Source organism: Urtica dioica, chromosome 11 (assembly GCF_054948205.1).
Source record: "Urtica dioica subsp. dioica isolate 48M chromosome 11, U.dioica_male_clone48M_v1_H2, whole genome shotgun sequence".
Lineage (NCBI taxonomy): Eukaryota > Viridiplantae > Streptophyta > Magnoliopsida > Rosales > Urticaceae > Urtica > Urtica dioica.
Genome location: NC_142766.1, coordinates 17,650,800 through 17,670,302, shown reverse-complemented (window position 1 = coordinate 17,670,302; position 19,503 = coordinate 17,650,800). Strand labels below are relative to the sequence as shown.

Genomic DNA, 19,503 nt, shown 5'->3' with positions numbered 1-19,503 from the left:
TTGCATATATTTTTAATTTTGGCGTATACATTCAAATCCTTAGTAATTAGTAGTGTAATGCACAAAGAGAAATTAATACGTCTTGTTTTAGGGGATATACAATTTTAATTAGTCAAGCCAAAAGGACAATAAAATTGGTATTATTCTATCCACAAATTATCAACCAAATAGGGGCAAAGGATAAGAGTTTGCGAGCGAAGTATTAATTTTGCCACTCCAACCATTTATCACAATGATGTAGTATTGCTATTGTTAGTATGAAAAACCAACTCATGACTAACATATACAACAAAACATATATTAATTATAAAGAAAGCATATGAATACATAACATGACGTAGCAAATTCATATATAATGACAAAGAGTATATGGGGGAGAGAGTACTTATAAGAGTAGTAATACTAATCACTCCGTATAGCTAACAAGTAGGATCCACTCAAGATTATGGCTCCCTCAATCACTAGTGTTAGTATATATGCGTATGTATATATCAATTAATAAAACCAATACCCCACCTTATATAACCTTCCCATTCTCAATCATCTCTCTCTCTCTCTATCTCTCTCTCTCTCTCTCATCACCATAAATCACATTTGGAAACCATAAAAAAATAAAATAAAAAAATTACTCCAAGCAAAAAGCTCTCAATGCTCATTGCTACAACACTATACACAAACCTAGAGCATTGGTACATGGTGTTGAGGTAATTAACACAAACAATCATATATATTATCATAATCAGATATTATGGATGAGAAATGGAAAGCGTCAAAGAGTGGTACTAGTAAGTTTGGGTTCTCAAGAAGTGCTTCTACGAAGTCTCCACTTCTGAGGAGCTTCTCACAGAAAGGCTCGCCGTCACAGTCGTCGTCATCATCGTCGTCGTCGTCGAAAGGGCTTCCACGGAGTTTCTCTCAGAAGAACCCGGCTTCGATCGGAAGAAAGTGCACTAGCCTCGCCAAGGAACAGAAGGCAAGGTTTTACATTATGAGGAGATGTGTTGCTATGTTAGTTTGTTGGCACAAACATGATTCATGATTATTGTTATTATTATTTTTTTCTTTAATTTAAAATGTTCTGTTTTTTTAATTTTTTTCCTTCCACATTTGGGTTTCTTCTTCGACCTCGTAAATTCTTCTATACATTTATACCGTCCGATCGAGAAGATGTTGATGAGGAAGAGAAACTCATGATGGGAGTTTTTCTTTTTCTTTTTGTATTTTTTTTTTTTGGGGGGGGTATTGTGGGGGTTGAGTTTATAATGTTGAGCAGTGTAATTAGGATTTAAATGACCAACATTAATATTATTAGAATTTATATATGATCAGAATATGTAGTTTCAAGTTTCATAACCAGATCTAGAAGTCAGCAAGAAGAAATGCATATATACATAATATGATGTATATATATATATATATATATATATATATATATATATATATATATGTTTGTACTCAGTTAGGTGTTGGTTTTGGAAACCCATTTTCGCTAAGCCGTCTCCGCTTGTAAAGACAAGAATTTAAAAAAAAAAAATAATAATAATTAAAAAAAAATCACTTTATCTTTTTATTCGAAATGGTGAAATTTAAGTCTCACTGATCCACGTACTTCATGTATTCACACATTTTAAGCGACTAAGACAAACTGGACTATCGCCTCTTTTCTTTTTGACATTTCGATGACACACATTATTGCTTTTATTTATTGTTTGTATTGATTATTTGTTGTTGCAAACTTAGATGATTAAACAAAAAATAGTTTGAGGAGAAAGAGAGATTCCTTTAAATGCTGTTGGGAAAGTGCCAATATAATAAGACATTGTGAAGAAAGATAGATCAGCATTGGAAATGGAAGCCACCTTTAGAACAAGGGAAAAAAAAAATAGAGCTGCCCTTAAATCCTTTGCCTCAAAATTGACATCACTTTCACAGACACTTATAACGTGGCTTCTCTGCCATCTCTCTCTCTCTCTCTCTCTCTCTCTATATATATATATATATATTATATATAATATATATATATATATATGATGTCCCTGACAAAGCCACATTTTAGGTCAATTTGTAGGTCTCGTGGATTCGATGTCAATCCATAATCAAGCCTCAAATCAAGTTGGCATATATATAATGCCAAGTTGTGAATCATATGACTTTGCTTACACCCACAATAATTCCATTATTAATCTAAACAGTGTAACATAAACATTGTCTTTTGTGTGCTCTGGTTTTTTAAGACTTACATTTTGCATATGATTTTGCTTGTACTGATTGACAACAATAAGTGCATTATAAATCTATATATAGTATGGCTGAGCTAGAGTATGGCGAGAAATTGGAAAATATTATGGACCGGTGTGGAGTCTTATCCTCTGATTAGATATATATAGAAATAAATCATCCAAGATGAACAAAGAAAGATTTTGAAGAAAAAAAAAACTCTGTATTTTCAATACTGAAAAAATATTATAGAAGATAAGAGAACCATTTCATCCTTGAATCTATCAAAGTTTATTCTCATCTCAAATCACAAATTCTCCGCAGACATCCGACTTTTTCTTTTACTCTCGCAGTTATTTAAAAAAAGAAAAAAAAATTATCGCAACTCTGTTATTTTGGCCAAAGGAAAAAGTACAAAAAAACAAAACCACAAATCAATTATTGGTTGAAAGAAAATTGAATAATCAGAGTGAAATGTCCTGGAAGTCCTCAAGTAGTCAAAGAGTCAACGGTCAACACTTTGGTAGATCGGCCGGTGGCGGAGGAAGTTTCTGATTGGGCAGCTTTCCATCTTGGACCACCCAAGCCATCCTTAGACCCCAACTCAGATGAACATCAAAATGGCAGTGCATAAACCAAACACCTTTACACCATCACAAGACAATTTTTTATTTTTAATAATACTAACAGAAAATTAGGAAAGTAGTCGACTTAAATGCTTAACATTACTAAATAGTCAACTTTTGATAAATTTTAGGTAAATATCCACTTTAGACGTAAATTTTAAGTAAATAATCAGCGTTTGATATATGAAAGTGGTTAAATACCTAAGATTTAGGTCTGAAAATGGTTATTTATTTAAGATTTACTAAACGTTGGCTATTTAGCAATGTCAAACGTTTAAGTTGGCTATTTTCCTGATGGACCCTAATAATAATAATATGACAAGAGAGACTAATTCGTTAGTAAAGAGATGAATTTGAGTGCAACAAATACAAAAAAAAAATTCAAAAAAATTAGTAGTGCTAAATTAATTACCTGGATTGTCAGCGAGGAATCGAAGGGCAACCCAACCCCCGGAGGGCACACCTACAGTGTTCCTCTCGACGGGGTCGATGAGATTGTAGTTGGCGGGGTCTTTATTAGGGTTATAATTTCCAAAACCTTGTCCAACCACAAAGAAGTTAAAGCCATGCAAGTGAAGAGGGTGGCTCTCGGCGCCGAGAATACTTGTGTCTTGCAACACCAACTCGACCGTGGCGTTGTATGGAAGCACCACGACCCGGGTCGAGTGGCTCACGTTGGTGTTATTCGGAGCGGTCCCGGTGTAGTTGAATGGGTTTGGAGGGAAGCTAGGAAAGTTTGACGCAAAAACCGCATTGGATTTCCCGAAGAAATGGGCTTGGAGGAGTGCGGTGGAAGGGAGGGTGAACGAGACGTTATTCACAGATGCCGCAAACTTGGTGGTGTTTGTTGGACCCTGGCAAGTTTGGTTTCGAGGGCACGGGTCAGTCCCGAGCCCTACAGTGAAGAAAAATTGCTTCTGAACAGTCTGAGGCACGTTAGCAGGGAATTCAAGGTTGGCCAGGCTGCGAAACTTGGCGCTAAAGTTTGCCGCGAATGACGTGTCATTTATCTCGGGGAGTTTAGGTTTGAGGATAGGGAGATTATTATTCGACGGACGATTTTTGTGGTGGCTAATGTATTCGAGGACACCAGCCACGGTGGTGTTGTCGAAAGTCCCGAGGCCAGTGGAGTAAGGGCGGGCCAGCATGAAGAAAGTGGCATTCGGTATTTCATTCTTGGTTTTGAGGAGGACGTTGGTGGTTTGCCCTGGTGTGATGAGGATAATGTCAGAGGCAAATGGCTTGACGTAGACCGCGTCCGCATCGACCGTAGTCAGTGTATGGTTGGCGATACTGAAAAAGAGATCGTCGTTGAGTGCAGCGTTGATTATGCGCAAGAGATACGTCTTTCCCGGTCTCACTTTTAATTTGAAAGTGTCTACGACAACATATAACACAATAAATAAATTAAGATGTTGAACGACATACGTTGAGTATCATGAAATTCCATCTCAAAACTATATATATATATATATATATATACCATTTTGTGAGCAATTGTATAATGGGCCAGGAAGCCCATTGATAGTGTAGGCATCAGAGACATTTGGGCCAGCTCCTGTTTGAAGAGCCTGGTTGATAACAGCCTCTGTATCCGCATTCCACCACTCCCCTATACACACAATATACTATTATTACTGACGAAATTACAAAAATAACACTTTTTACGTGTAAAATTTCTAAAATAGCTGCTATTTCAAATCCTTTAAAAAATATATGCTTTTCAAACGGTAAACTATTATTTTTCTTCTAAATTTAATGGAAAAAAAAAAAAATTAAAGTTAAATAGAGTCCAAAACTGTTTAAAAAATTGTAAACATAAAAAAAGGGATGGTTTAATTTACAACTTAAAAACAACTATTTTCATAATAAAAGTTTTAAATATGTTATTTTTGCGACAAATTACAAAAAAAAAAAAAAAAAAAAAAAACACGGCTACTCGAAACAATTTCCACATTATGACCATGCACGTGTGGTGTATATACACTACACAAATAATGTAAGTTGTTATAATTATGGGTACCGAAGAGAATGGGGACTTGTTTGTAGGGCTTGGGAAAAGGGTAAGAGTGGTTAAGCTTGGGAAGGATGACGAAAGGCCCGTAGACGGTGGCTCGGAGCCATGAGATGTGGGCGTGCCACCAAAGAGTCCCTCTCTGCCCAACAATGGTGAAGTTGTACACATAGCTTTGCCCGCTTTGGATCGGGCATTGGGTTATGTACGACGGCCCATCGGCCCACCCGCTTCGCACCTGTCGAATCCCGTGCCTGCCACAATAGTTTTTCAGCATCAAAAGCTATACATCTAGAATTTTTATGTGTATGAAATGATCGTGTCTTATAATTAGTAGTTTGATTGTGTGACTTTGCGGAGGAGATTGCGCTACATGATTTTGTGGAGGAAAACATGTCTTGACGTGACACAGTCTCTAAAAGTATTGTACAAACTTTATGGCTCTCTCTCTCTCTCTCTCTTTCTCTCTCAATTGATTTTGATGACGAGAAATGAGTAATATTGAGTTGTATCATAACATCACTTTAGTGTGTTAAACTTTAGCTGTTTTTTTTTTCCCTGGGAAAATGAGAAAATGAAAGAGAGAAATCAGGAGTAATGGGGAGGAGAAAAAGAGAAAGATACTTTTTTGATTGATCGTCTACTTAGAAATGATGTTACATTATTCTGTTCCAAAGCTTTTGTGTTTTTTTGTTTCAGTATAAATAAAGCATATTAAAATTGTACGTACCAATGGATGGTAATGTTGTTGGGAACATTGTTCACCACCTTTATCACAACCCTATCTCCCTCTCTAGCCACAATCCGAGGGCCTGGAAATTGACCGTTGACCGTCACAATGCTCTTCGTGTGGCACAACCGTGTGACATTTTTCATGGTTATCTAATATGAGAAGAGAAATGAATGAAATATACAATTCCATATATATCAAACTGAACTACAATATTTACGTACATTAAAATTGTAGTGCCTCGTAACGCCTGCGTTAGAGAGGACCAATAGAGAGCTGAGCAAGAGAAGAGCCACGTGAATATATTGTAGTAATGTGGGAAGATAAGAACCCATTTTTTTTCAAGGGGAATAATACTGGAAACTATAGACTCTGCTGAAATATAATGAGAGAGGTTTTATAGTGTGATGGTTTATAAACCTGGAATGTTGAGGTTGTATATATACACACAGACATTCTATAGAAAAGAATTTTCTTTTTTTTCATTAATTTTACGAAGCTTGATGAAATTTTGATTATTTAGGTGCGCAGGTATACTGATAATTGATGTAATAAAGCTCTGGCCTATGAGAAGGTAATTACCTACTCTCTATCGTCGTTGGTCCCATGATATTATTGCGTAGTTAACTGTAGAGTGGCATGAAAGTAATTGCTTTATGCTATGTCTTGGTCTTCAATGATCAAGAGCCTTAATGGAAAAGCTGCTCAATGGATTATGATAAATCAAGTTTCTTTTGCAAGTTGGAAATCCTATAATTTTTTTTTTTTTTTTTACATTTGATGATTTTTTTCTAAAACATTAGTCACTTATTACATCCGCATTTTAAAATCAATTGCCATACAATTTTTAGTTTTGGAAATTAGTGGTAACAATATGTTTCCTACATATAATTTCCAAGTTTTAGGGGAACCATTAGTGAGGTGGTCTCAGATATGTCTCTTTGAGCTAACTTGTCCATAATCATAACTTGTAATAATCTTTTAGTGATATTAATTTGTAGCTATTCACCAAAATTTGCCCGGGTCCTTTTCCCTTTTCTTTCTTTTCTCGTCACAAATATATTGGAATTTATAGTGTCAAACCTTCAATCAATAATTTTTTTTTTTTTTTATATTAGTCCTTATATCATTATCAGTTTATTGCATTGGCATGTTCGCATGGTCTCTTTAACAATTATGGAAGTGGTATTTGGTGCCGAATTAATTTTTTAAACAAACTGATACTTGAACTATTTCTTTTGTAGCATTCTTTTATATAAAATATTTTATGTCATGAAATTACATATCTACAAACTAGAATAACTAGTTTGTAAGTTTTTAAAAGTATCAAGAAAATAACGTTACTGATACCGTATATATGAGGACTTGAATTTTGTTGGATTACCGAGAGATACCAATGATTTATCGAGGTATTCAGTGAGGGTAAGAAGAAATTGTACGGATGAAATTACCGTTATTGACGTAGTTCACCGATAAATACTGGATTTACCGAGTGGTATCCAGTGAACACATCAGTATAAAAAAAATATTTTCATACATAGGATAATAGTCTACAATATCTTCATTACAATACATCATGTTTTGCAATTCAACACACCCGTTGGAGCAATCAACCCTCTATTATTTAACGCCCATAATCATTGGCTGAAATTTTTTAAAATTTAAAAAATTGGCTCTATTTAAAAAAAAAATTAAAAAATTTACCTGATTTTCGGAGTTTTATTAACCGATCCGGTTTTCTGCTGGTAATCGACAGTATTCCCGGTATTTAACGATTTTGTTCATACCGCCACCGAGAGATGCCAAAACCAATATATCGTCCGATTTTTCCCGGTTTCCCTGGTACTTCAATATTTCAACAAAAAATAAACATAACACATTTACCTTCTTTTTTTTTTTGTTGTTGTTTCTAATGTTTATTTTCAATTATAAAGTAGATAAGTGATGACACGTTAAATGAGTACTGGTGAAAGTGACGAAAGGTGATATATGGTAAAAAAAAAAAAAAAAAATGAAATGATCAGTCAAAACGCAACAGCTCAATAAATTTAGGATCACCACCAAGTACCTATCTGGTAAAATAACTAGAAACCGTTATATATAGCTTAGATCTCTTAAACGGCCCAATTCCGTAGTCTATCCATCCATATAAAATGTTTAAATATTAATCTAATGTAGATATCATATGTTGTTGTTGTTGAATAGATATATTTGCTTATTAAGTCAATTTTACGTTGCAAATGATTGTGTTTTTTTTTTCATGAAAAAAGACTTACTGGGGATAATATGCCTTAGTTGACGATGCCATATCTCCCAACCAATATATGCACTGTATTTGGGATTAATATGGAAGCCAAAGAGAGAAGGACGTTTGACCTGATCACGAATATCTTCCAAGCAATACATGCTTTGAAAAAAGTATAATATTATAACTTACTTCTCCATTCAGCTTTATTTCTAACGCTTTGATTCTTCAGATATATATACATATAGTATTATAATACAACCGATAACCTCGTTGAGATCAAACAACAAGCCTTTCAAATAGATTGAAAAAAATTAAGTGCATGAGTACGGTGTAACATAGAAATTCTGTGAACAAGAATTTGGAATAGACCTTGTATTGTTTACTATATAATTGCAAACTTGGTATATTTATTTTTAATATTCAGCGTACCAAATTTGTTGCTGCACCAACTTCGCAGCTTATTGGATACCCTGCAATAGTGTTGGCTAGACAGTTTACCAACTTCTTGTTTCTTACGAATTCTCACCATTTTTAGTAACTCCATACTCGAATATTCAATTTGTCAATAATCGCTTCTAGTAATGGAATGCTGGCTATTGAATTTTGAAATAGAGAAAATATATTGTATTCATGCGTGCACTGCAATGCTTTTAATCCTCAAAAATTCATTGAATGATAAAATGCCTTTGCTGAACTTTAAAATTGTAGCTCCATGTAAATGTTCAGAGATTTGATAGTGTTTTTTGTGTACCGATTTTCAACTGTATTAACATCCTTTTGATTTCATGGATGTGAATCCTGCCAAGAATCCAATAGATGAAGATATTAACTTCTCAATGTGGATTTCACGGAGCTTTAGCCTCCATTTGAAACCCGAAAAAAAAAAAAAAAAAAAAAAAAAAAAAAAAAAAAAAAAAAGAGTTAAATAATAGAGAAAATAATAAATAAAAAAGTCAAAATTCTAATTGTGTTTGGAAGTCATGGAAAATATGAGAGAAAATTGACGGGAAAATAACGATGAGACTAGGAACGAAGCTAACTCAGGTCCAGTATAAGCTCCAGCCCCTCCTCAAATTTTTTTATTTACATTTTTTACCAATTTTTAAAAAGTTTTACATTTTTTACCTTAAAAAATTATAACTTTTGACCAATTTTTTTTTTTTAAATTCATTTTTACCATGAATTTTTTTAATTAGCCCCCCTAAATTTTTTATTTACATTTTTTGCCAATTTTTAAAAAGTTTTATATTTTTTACCCTAAAAAATTTACACTTTTGTCCTATTTTTTTTTTTTAAAATTCTTTTTATCATAAATTTTTTTAATTAGCCCCCTCAAATATTTTTTATTTATATTTTTTGCCTATTTTTAAAAAGTTTTACATTTTTTACCCTAAAAATTTACACTTTTGACTCATTTTTACCATGATTTTTTTTTAATTAGCCCATCCAAATAATTTTTTTCAAATAAGCCCCCCTATTGAGCTTTTCTGGCTCGGTCCCTGGACGACACACACAAATGTGATCCTTCATAAACAAATTTGGAGAGATTTTCATTTTTCATTTGATTTTCGAAGGAAAATGAAATCCTCATTTTAGTCATACACTTTCCCTCGCATTTTCCATCATATTTTTTTTCCACCCTATTTTCCTCAATCCAAACAACCTAAGTTTTTGGGTTCCAAACGGAGCCTTAAGGTTCTTACTCGGGGCTAGTATTTGAATCGTTTCTCCCCCATGAAATTGTCAGTTGAAAAAAATTAATAATCGATTAATTTTTTTTAAAATTGAAACTAATTAAAATTTAAGTTTCCAAAAATTTAAGAGGAAATTAAAAGGTGATTAAAAAAAAAAATGGTTAACAGTTTCGATTGAAGTTAGCTACCTAACCTTCCCGTTACGTTCCGATCTTATTGTCATGACATGCGATGATATTCAATGGACTTCCTCGATGCATTCTTATAACTTTGTCGCTTTTAAAAGTGTGAACTACCATTAACTTCATTCTCAATGACAATAAGTAGAGTAAATATCGTGACATTTATAAACACTTGTTAGTTATCATTTATTTTCAACAAGTTGGTGACTCTCTTTTTGTTTGCTCATTAAATCTCAAACGATTGGACTGAATACTAATTTGGACTTAAGTCATCGTTTTTTCAGATGATCCGTGACAGAGAACATTTTCATTCTCCCTTCACGTTCAGATATTACATTATACTTTTTAGACGAGCTCTTAAAAATAGACACTTGCTTTATAAATTTCAATTTATAAAGACGCCGTAACTATTTAATCAATTTCAAACTTGATTTTAAGGAATTAGGCAACATTTCATTTATTTTGATAAATTAGTCATTTACCAAAATTAACTTAAAACGTATCTAAATAGTAAGGACAATCATATAAAATACTGCATGATTTTGACTAGATTTTAAGCCTGCTTAAAATGTTGAATTTGCAATATATAGTCAACGTTTTAACCAATGCTTCCAAATTGTCAGAACCTAAAGCCATGTTTGTTTCTTCACTCAAAAACTGTTTTCTAGTTTTTGGGTTGAAAAAATTGAAAACCAAAATTGAAAACATGTTTGGTTAGGTGTTTTTGGAAAAAAATTTCAAAAAATTTTGAAGTTGTTTTGGAAAAAAGTAAAGAAAACTGAAAACAAATAAAAGGTGTTTTTGAAAAAAAATTTCTTCTCTTCTCTCATCTTTCTCCTCATCTTCTCTTTTCATTCTTTCAAAAACAAAAATGAAAACTATACCAAACACTTTTTTCAGTTTTTTCACTTTCTCAAAAACAAAAATGAAAACTGTACCAAACATCTTTTTGAAAACAACTACAAAACAGTTTTTCAATACAACTACAAAAATTAGAAAACTGAAAACAAAAAACTTTTTGAGTTAACTACCAAACACAACCTAAGGCTTCATCTTTAAAAATAGCCGCTCATTGTGCTTTAAATCAACTTCTTCTTCTTCTTTTTTTTTTCTCTTTTTTTTTTTTTTTACTTTAATCCTTCTTTACATCTTCATTTCGTTAACAACAGTTTCTTTTGGTGCATCAGATTTATAAAAACAAAATGAAAAAAAAAAAAAAAAAAAAAAAAACCCATCTAGTTTACATGATAGATATCTAAAGAAAACTAGAAAAAAAAAAAAGAAAAAAAAAAGAGAGAGAGATTGAGAGTGAAACAGATGAAGAATAATATCAGTCCCAAATCATGACGACGGCAATGACTCCGATGCCGAGAAGCACGGCGAGGAACTTGTAAAAGGGGGCGTCGAAGTAGCACTTGGATTGGGGCTTGTAGCCCTTTGCGATGAGGTGGTTGATGGCCACGTAGATGAACACTCCGCAGGCGAGGCCCATGGAGATGGCGTAGGTCCAGTCGGCGGCCTCGCCTTGCGTGGTCGCGTCGATGGCGATCCCGATCCCCACTCCCACGGGGCTCGATATCGCAAACGCAAGTGAGTACAAACCCGTCACAAGCAATGGCCTCTTCGGGAGCATCCTCAGCAAAGCGATCCCCATCGCCACCGCCGCAAATATCTTGTGCAGCGAAATCGTCCACAAGTTCCTCCAAGCATCCGCTTTCGTGTCTGATCATCATAACAGATACATGCCAAAATTATCATCATCATCTATCATCTCTTATATGTTTATACAAGCAGAGTATGTTCCGCGCGTTGCTGCGGAATAATTAATATATTTTAGTTTGAAGGAAGAAATATATAAAGATATGTCCAGAAATATTTAAGTTTGAAAAAAATGTATTTAAAGTTTTTTGAAGATACTTTATCTTTTTAATAAAAAAAAATAAAAATATAAAAAGGAGAGATTCTTTTACAAAAAACAGTTTTTAAAAAAAACACTTTTTGAACAATGTTTTATGATTAGAAGAGATTCTTTCTATTTTTTTTATATATAATATAATATGAGCTTAAGAAATTATACGCATCTCAATGTCATATTTTAATTACACGAGAAAGACAAGTGGGGGAAATATCTAATATGACAAAAGTTGTAATCCAAAACCACAAATTCCGTTCGGAATTTTGTATGTTTGCTGACAAGTCAATGCTTAAGAGCCCTCACTGACCAAGTCTTGAAGATTAAGTCATAATTTATATGGTATTACTTGGGAGTAAGTAATAAATACCTGAAATTCCGATGGCGATGCCCTCGAAAACCGAGTGGAAACACAGAGCGACGATGAGGAGAATGGTGTCCCCTAACGAGGTGGTACTCAAGAACATCGGGTTCGCGGCATCGTCGTCGTGATCGGCGACTTTTCCCTGCTCTTCGACCTCGATCCGGTTCCGGGACCGTTCTCCTCCGTCTCCAGATTTGGTGAGAAACAAGATGACGCTGTCGCCGAGCATGGTGAGGAGGTAGCCGAAGGAGGCGAGCATGAAGGCGAAAGGGTAAGGGTTGGTCGACAAGTCCTTGAAGGTCTCGTTGGAGTCGCCGAGGAAGTGCATGAGCGAGGTCCCAAGGAAGACTCCTCCGGCGAACTGTGTCCCCAGCAAAAGGAAGCTCTCGTTCCACCGCAGAAAGTAAGGCGACACGCCTCCGGCGAAAGTGCTCACCAGAAGGATCACCAGACACCATATCTTCACCGCCACAAGACCCTCTGCGTGCAAATCTCCGGCGTGGCCGTGCTCTTCGTCTTCATCGCCGCCGCCTCCGTGGCACTTGACTGTCGAGACTAGATGCAGGAACAGGATCAGAGGTACCAGGACACGTGTCTTCATCTTCATCACGGTGGTGGTGGAACCTGTTGTTAACCGGTCTATGTTTTTGGCCTCCACTTGTTCCGTCTCTTATTAATTTTTGGTTTTTTTTTAATTTGTGTGGTATTAAATAATTTGGTTGTGGTTTCATTTACCCTTTGCATTTATCCCTATTTTCTAGCTATGTTAGAGTTAGTATGTACTATGTAGATGTAGTACAGGTTTGACTTCAGAAACTATAGGTATGTTGTACTACACAACGCTAGTTCGTGGAAATATAGTTATATGACTTATATCATTAGAGATATGTATTATTATTATTATTGTTGTGTAGTCTATGAGGCGTTACGTTTGCCTCCTGTAATTATCTATGATCTATCACACAATAAATGTTTACCTGTGGATAAGGCGTTCCTGTTGCTCTCGCCTCATTGATTTTTCTATAAAGTTAGCACAAACACAAAACACGACAAACCTGATTACGTTTCATTATTGTTTCTATAATTAAATATATATATATATATATATAATATATATATATATATATATATATATATATATGTTTACTGGTCTACGTTCCCAACTAAAATGGTTTGTTGGGGAAAGTTTGGTACCTGGCTGGAAAAGCCTTTTGTCACACTCAAATCAGCACCGGATGTCACGTCCTTTGTAACGCGTATTGACTGACTTAATTCGTCAACGAAAATATAATTTTATTACATTCTCTCTCATTATACTCACTTTCATCTAGAAAGCAGGCTATAACAATGATATAGATGCATTGCTTCAAAATAATTCCAGATATGCCAATTTTATATATATCATTTAAAAGTTCAATATACATATTTTGTGCGATGAGAATTCAGATGGGTCAAACCATGTCTGAACCGTCTGAATCGCTGGCTCTGCTGCTCTCTTGCCATCCTAACCCGACCCTGAATTTGCAAACCGGGCACGTGCCTTGTTGTCGAAGCCACGGGTCAATGCAATTGGTATGGAACTGCATAAGAAAAGATTATTGCTTTTGATATTATGACACTGACAACTTCATTTCAATAATCATATTATTAAGGACAATATAATATTTAATCAAGGGGTCTAATGAAGGGGAGGTTAGTTATATATGTGTGAAGTGTGACGTGCAAGGCAATAATACTGTACCAATTTTTAAACCATTAAATAAAAAATAAAACTGTACACTGCTGAAGGAGCAGATGAGGGTCAACATCGTTAACAAACTGGATAATCACACTTAGTGTAAAAAATGCGGATTAAGAAGAAATTTTCTCAACCATTGTCTCCGTTATAATAAAATATCGCCGCTCAATCTTTAGTTTAGTCTATTATTAGACAGTCCCAAGCAGTCAGTTATTTATTTTTTAAATCTTATTGATTTATATTAATATAGCGATTCGGGATTTTAGAATTAAGTACCGTTGAAATGAAAAGCAGTAGGAAGAGAGGGAAAACCTGGTGTAGACATGGCAAGCTTCGAACGAGGTCACCGCGACTAACTTGCTCCAAGCAGATACTGCATGTCAGTTCATCTCCCAATGACTTTTTTTTATCGTCGTCCTTTCTCGAGTCCTGTCAGCAGAAAATGATAAAAACATATTCAAAAAGTTATAACATGAGCAGTTACAAGTAACAACAATGACATGCTACAACTTGAGCTTTTTCCCTCCCAAAATAGAGATTTGCCAGCCTATATATTCATTTCTAAGGGAAAAAAAACAATTAATAATAATAATAATCATATGGAGTTTCTTTGTATACAAAGGTCACATTTTCAACATAAGAGGACATGTGATTTGCCATGGGCAGAATTCGTGCTTGTTTTGTTCAATTATTAGCAATTAGTTTTCAGTTGTATGCCTCTGAGCTGTTGATAGTTACAAAAATGATCACTGTCATGCAGATGGTAGAATCATTTGAAATATATTTAGATGACGTTAAAAAGAGTGGTCAGTCGCTGGAAATAACCTTACACAGTGCTTTGATATAGTTGAATGATTGGTCTACGAATACCAATTAAACTAGTTTGCTCTGAGTGACGTCTGAGCTTATGTCAGTTAACTAGAATATATTCACATGCAGCTAAATTTCTGACCAGTTTCTAATCACATTTTTCTTTTTTTATTCTGCACACAAAATCTGGAATAAACATTATATTAGATTCTATGCCCTTGTCAAAGGGAAATAATCCAAAGTAGTAGCCTACTCTTTTAAAAAGAATAGGAATAACAAATCGGTACTACTACAATCTTTCGGTGAGGGGAAATAAAAAATCCTGTGGGAGATAGTAAACAAACAGAGAACTAGCACAGGGAAAGAAACTTTGTTTCATATCCCACAAAAGGAGAAGCTTTTTTATATTGTGTTATAATGTTCTTAGGCATGATGTAAAGGATCATAGGCGTAGAATCTTAAAGATGAGAAGTTATATGTTGTTATTTAATTCCTCGTCAGATGATATTAGACGCCCAGAGGAAAGTCCCAATTCATGCAATTGCTTATAGGATATATAAACCAATGCCAGATAATTAAGAAATCTAAGAAGCAAGAAAAATTACCTCCGGCCCAGCCGAAGAAGATGAAGCCTGCTGCAAAGATGAGCCATCTCTGTTATAACATACGGTATTAGTATAACCAATAAGACTGAAAACTGATTGTGTTTGAAGTATAAACTTTTTTTAATATATTTGCAAAATGCAAGAAGGTAATGATTCACTGATAAGTTTTCCAAATTACTGCACAATCGTTATAGCCAATTAAGATTCATTTTTTGTAATTTCCACCTTTTTTTAGGGGAATTTATAAAAAGGAGCCTAACGACCTGCAAGCAATTCATCTGAAACATTTTGATCTTTGGTCCATTGCCCATAAACATATCTTAGCCATTTTCACTTTCAACAAGTTGTTCAGTTTCAGTCTCGGTCTTGATCTTTTAGACAGCAAAAGAATTCTTTATTTCCTTCTTCTTTGACAATTTTATAACAACGCGTAACATAAAATCGCAAATATTCCCTTTAAAAAAAATTATGACTACCAGCTAGTCCCCAGAATAATATAATGATAGTCATGGATGCACAAAGTTTTATATTCAAAATCATTTTGCAATGTTCTCGAATAGGGAAAAAAAATGGAATAAAGACGAAAACCCATTCCAGCTTACTTGTCTTGGCCAACAACTTTATATTTGTGAACAGGTAAGGCATTGATCTCTTCCTCGGTCATCGACAGAGTAGAAGCTGCATTATCGGTGTCCAATGCTCTCAAAGCGTCATAATCTGTTGGGGTCGGAGAAAGAAAATAAAACTCAAAACTTCCCCGCAAATATGCATCGAAGGCACATAACTGTGCCAGATCATGCAGATTAAAAAAAAAAAATACAGTACCTAGATCATCAAGTTCACGATCAAGAAGAGCGAGTTGGAGCCTCAGTCCTTGTAACCGCCCTCGAGTTGCGAAAGCAATCGAGGGTGGCATTTGCAACCGCAGTTCGGTGTGACCAAGCAAACCGCTGGCTGCGGCAGCGTGGGCCCGGGCTTGGGCTTGAAGATGCTGACAAGTGGCGTACATTCTCAGGCTTGTCGCCATCAGAAAAACACCCACTATCACCCATAGCTGCATCAAATGAAACCCCTTTGTGTTACCTTCCACATTGTTTTTTTCCATTTTTGCTTAATGCGTATCAACAAATAACGTACCAAAAAGTTGGGCGACAACTGGTGAGAGTTCAAGATCATAAATAGCAAAAGAACTGCTAACCAAAAAAAAAAAGGTAAGATATCGATTTGCGATGCTGATCCAAGATATAATATTAGTTCATTGACATAATCGTAAATGAAGCCGAATACATTACCGGTGACTAGAAAAGCTAGCGAATTGGTGTTTACTGGCCGAGCTGTATGAATACGCTGATCACAAGACGGAAAAAATGTCAGAGCACAAAGGACACAACGATAGTTTCACAAAAAAGATTGAACGAGATTATAAATAAAAAAAAAAAAAAAAAAAAAAGGACCCACACAAAAGAAGACCCACCATTGAAGTTTGTTCGGGTATATATCCCGTGTATCCATTTTCGATATCAGCTCTCGTCCCTCGAAAAACAAAACTCATCTGTGCAAAAAGGATTTTCAAAGCAGTCTTCCGTTTAAATGATTACAGCTAGTCAAGGACGAAAAATCCTTTTAGATCTCTATCTCTCTCTCTATCCCTCGGATTTAACAAGCCTGTCAGCAGAGCACGTTAAAGACGTTGCAAAATGATGCAATAATATAAATTCAGCATCCTCAACAGATCTTTCTATGAGGAAGTGGTGTCACAAGTTATAGATTACAAAGCACATCGTATTTTTAAACCCCGCTTTTACTACGAACAAAAAATCTCTTCACCTTCAAGTCAAAAGCGAGATCAGACACTAGTTTTGTTGCCGCTTAGCACTCACATCCATTCAATTAAAATAATTAAAATTTCCTACATAATCAACTGTCAATGTCTCTTACGCACAAGTGTAGCCTTTCACTGTGGGTAGTGTTTGGGTCAAACCGCAATTTTTTTCTAGTTCAATTACGGCTAAAAAGCTAAAGCACACATCTTGATTTCCTATAAGATGTCATTAAAAAATAAGCTGAAATCATTAGTCAGACTTCAATATCTTAACATTCACGCATGAAAAGAACAGAATCTTCAGTTCTTTCAGCAAACAATATCTATCTCAAAACAATTAACACGAATTTGTCCGATTTCATGGTCTTACTTCACCACCCAAGAGACTACGAAAGCACTTATCCAAAGCTAGATCGCCTCGAATAAAAAAATACATATAATCAGAATAATAACATTAAAAAACCGTATATACCAAATACTTTGACATTACATTGTTTGTTAAGTAGTCTAAAGCACATCGCCAGCTGATTTCCACCCAAAATCATTATACTCTGTGTGCGTATATATGTTTAACACTTGACATACACGCACAAAGTACATTTATTTAAATATTTCTTATTGTCAAGAACGTAAACATTTCTCTCATTGTTTATTCCCTGGAAAAAGCTCATCAATTTCCTTTGACTATTCAACATGTGATTTTTTTTTTCAGCATAAAAATAACCTATAAATTTTCATGCGCGCGAAAGGAAAAATTGTGATAAACCTGATCAGACGTTTTAAAATTAGGAAGTAAAAAAAAATAAAAAATAAAAACGAAAGAAAAGCTCAAATTCAATATTGATTTAGAAAGAGGCAAAACTCGACCATTCGTAACCGACAAAAAAAAAACGCAGAGGGGAAATGTAGGGAAAATGGCTTACATTAAAACGCAAATTCGGAGATCTTCAAAGTGAAATCGAAAATCGGAGCGACGTGAAGCGATCGAATCGAAGGCCTGGCTTATTTCCTGGGTAAACTGTATTTCACGACCGACGAACGATAGCCCCAACTGTTTTATTTTTATTGTATTTTAAAAGCAACTATTTTTTTTGTAATATAATTGAAATTGAAGTAAACTAGTATCTTCGAGAAAGGGCTCCAGAGACTGACACGTCGTGGTGCTTTAAATTGGGAAAATTCATTTTGTATAGAGTTAGTCAATATTTTTGCTAAATTGTTTGACAAAAATACCCCTCCAAACAAATTTTAAATTCACTCCAAACATAACTCTTCTCTAAATCTACTCATTTCATCACTTATCTATCTAACTCTCTCAAACACCCTCTCTTAACCCATAACTTTCGATTAGAACGACGACGACCTATGACGAGATCCAAAACTTTTAACAACTTCTGAGAGATCTCCTATGATAGTCCACATTTGATTGTAGGCGACAATATTGAGATTTTCGTGTTTGTTTCTTCAAAGACCGAGACTTCAAAATTAAAAAAATACTATTTTTTAATTTTAAGTGTATGATAATTGTTTATATTCGTTTGAAAATTTGAACAAATTTGTGAATTGATATATTGAACAATTTTGTGACTCGTAAACAAAAGTTAGGAAGAATTGAGGATTTAAATGGTGAATCATGCTTTTGTATTGAATTTTCTTTTTTATTAAACAAAAGTTAGGAAGAATTCAATTACCAATATGTCATCTCGGCGTCAATTACGCTTCACACCTCTAACAAATACAAGTGTGACACTAACATGTTTAAGTTCGAGGTCTTCTTCCCTCGTAAGAGTCTTCCTTCTCGGGTAAGACTCCTCTCGTGATCTCTTCAAGAACGTTATAATATTATTGCTGGCTATAGTTTTATTTTGGAATGATTAGCTATAGTTTAATTCATGTAACTCCATAAGGTTATTTAAGGTAAAATGGCTTTAATTTTCTCTCTTTTTTTATTAACGTTGAAGATGTTATCAACACGTTAACCAACCCATTTGACAAAAAAAAAAATAGATAAAAAAAAATTGGAAACAAAAACTTTTGTTTTACATGGATTTATCGTTGTAAAATATCACACGTAGTTATAAGTAAAATATAGCATATCATTAAAATAACGTGTTGTGGGTTAGAAACTTAGAATAGCAATACAAAAAGTTAATATTTATACATTTATATTTATTTGAAACTATTTTCTAATCAAAAAGTTTTTAGAAGTAATAAAAAAATTAAAATAAAAGTAATCGAATATATAATGTGTGTGTATTGTGAAGGAAGATGTTGGCAATGTAGGGTATACTATGTCAACAGACTCCTTTTTAATAAATAGTTAATTATTTATGACTATGCAATATGCATAGTGTCGAAGCTATAATTTTATAGAGAATGACATACGAAAAGAAAAGTTGATATAGTTTAATTTAACATAAATATCAATATTAACGAATAGAATATAGCACGACCTTTTTTTTTTTTTTTTTGGAGCGGATTCCAAAGAGAGAGAAAGCGAGAAGGAAATCAAATCGTGTTTAATAATACGGTATAACTACC

General features: G+C 34.3%; 3 protein-coding genes and 1 pseudogene across 6 annotated transcripts; 1 reads left to right on the top strand and 3 right to left on the bottom strand.

Annotated features, from left to right (window-relative positions):
• Nucleotides 1–453: 453 nt before the first annotated feature.
• LOC149381875 (small polypeptide DEVIL 18 pseudogene) lies at nucleotides 454–1,364 on the top strand (annotated as a pseudogene).
• A 1,014-nt stretch (nucleotides 1,365–2,378) lies between these two features.
• Nucleotides 2,379–6,029, bottom strand: LAC2 (laccase 2). Its single transcript, XM_089629888.1, has 6 exons — nucleotides 5,812–6,029; nucleotides 5,588–5,739; nucleotides 4,867–5,111; nucleotides 4,327–4,455; nucleotides 3,256–4,221; nucleotides 2,379–2,860 (listed from the first exon to the last, which is right to left on the bottom strand). The coding sequence occupies exons 1-6, from the start codon at nucleotides 5,920–5,922 to the stop codon at nucleotides 2,730–2,732; spliced, it is 1,734 nt and encodes a 577-aa protein (XP_089486014.1). The 5' UTR covers nucleotides 5,923–6,029; the 3' UTR covers nucleotides 2,379–2,729.
• Nucleotides 6,030–10,760: 4,731 nt separating this feature from the next.
• On the bottom strand, nucleotides 10,761–12,839 carry LOC149381873 (zinc transporter 1-like). Its single transcript, XM_089630268.1, has 2 exons — nucleotides 11,994–12,839; nucleotides 10,761–11,433 (listed from the first exon to the last, which is right to left on the bottom strand). Exons 1-2 carry the CDS (start codon nucleotides 12,592–12,594, stop codon nucleotides 11,042–11,044), a joined length of 993 nt encoding a protein of 330 aa, XP_089486394.1. The 5' UTR covers nucleotides 12,595–12,839; the 3' UTR covers nucleotides 10,761–11,041.
• A 347-nt stretch (nucleotides 12,840–13,186) lies between these two features.
• On the bottom strand, nucleotides 13,187–18,103 carry LOC149381872 (E3 ubiquitin-protein ligase SDIR1-like). Of its 4 annotated transcripts, none has more exons than XM_089630269.1 (9): nucleotides 17,886–18,103; nucleotides 16,615–16,805; nucleotides 16,433–16,487; nucleotides 16,278–16,333; nucleotides 15,966–16,194; nucleotides 15,743–15,857; nucleotides 15,141–15,189; nucleotides 14,038–14,154; nucleotides 13,187–13,567 (listed from the first exon to the last, which is right to left on the bottom strand). In XM_089630269.1, the coding sequence occupies exons 2-9, from the start codon at nucleotides 16,690–16,692 to the stop codon at nucleotides 13,439–13,441; spliced, it is 828 nt and encodes a 275-aa protein (XP_089486395.1). In that variant the 5' UTR covers nucleotides 16,693–16,805; nucleotides 17,886–18,103; the 3' UTR covers nucleotides 13,187–13,438. The 4 variants fall into 4 exon arrangements, with proteins under 4 accessions (XP_089486395.1, XP_089486399.1, XP_089486397.1 ...); XM_089630273.1 differs by having other exon boundaries at nucleotides 16,278–16,330; XM_089630271.1 differs by having other exon boundaries at nucleotides 16,615–16,692; nucleotides 17,886–18,091.
• Between the last annotated feature and the right edge of the window lie 1,400 nt (nucleotides 18,104–19,503).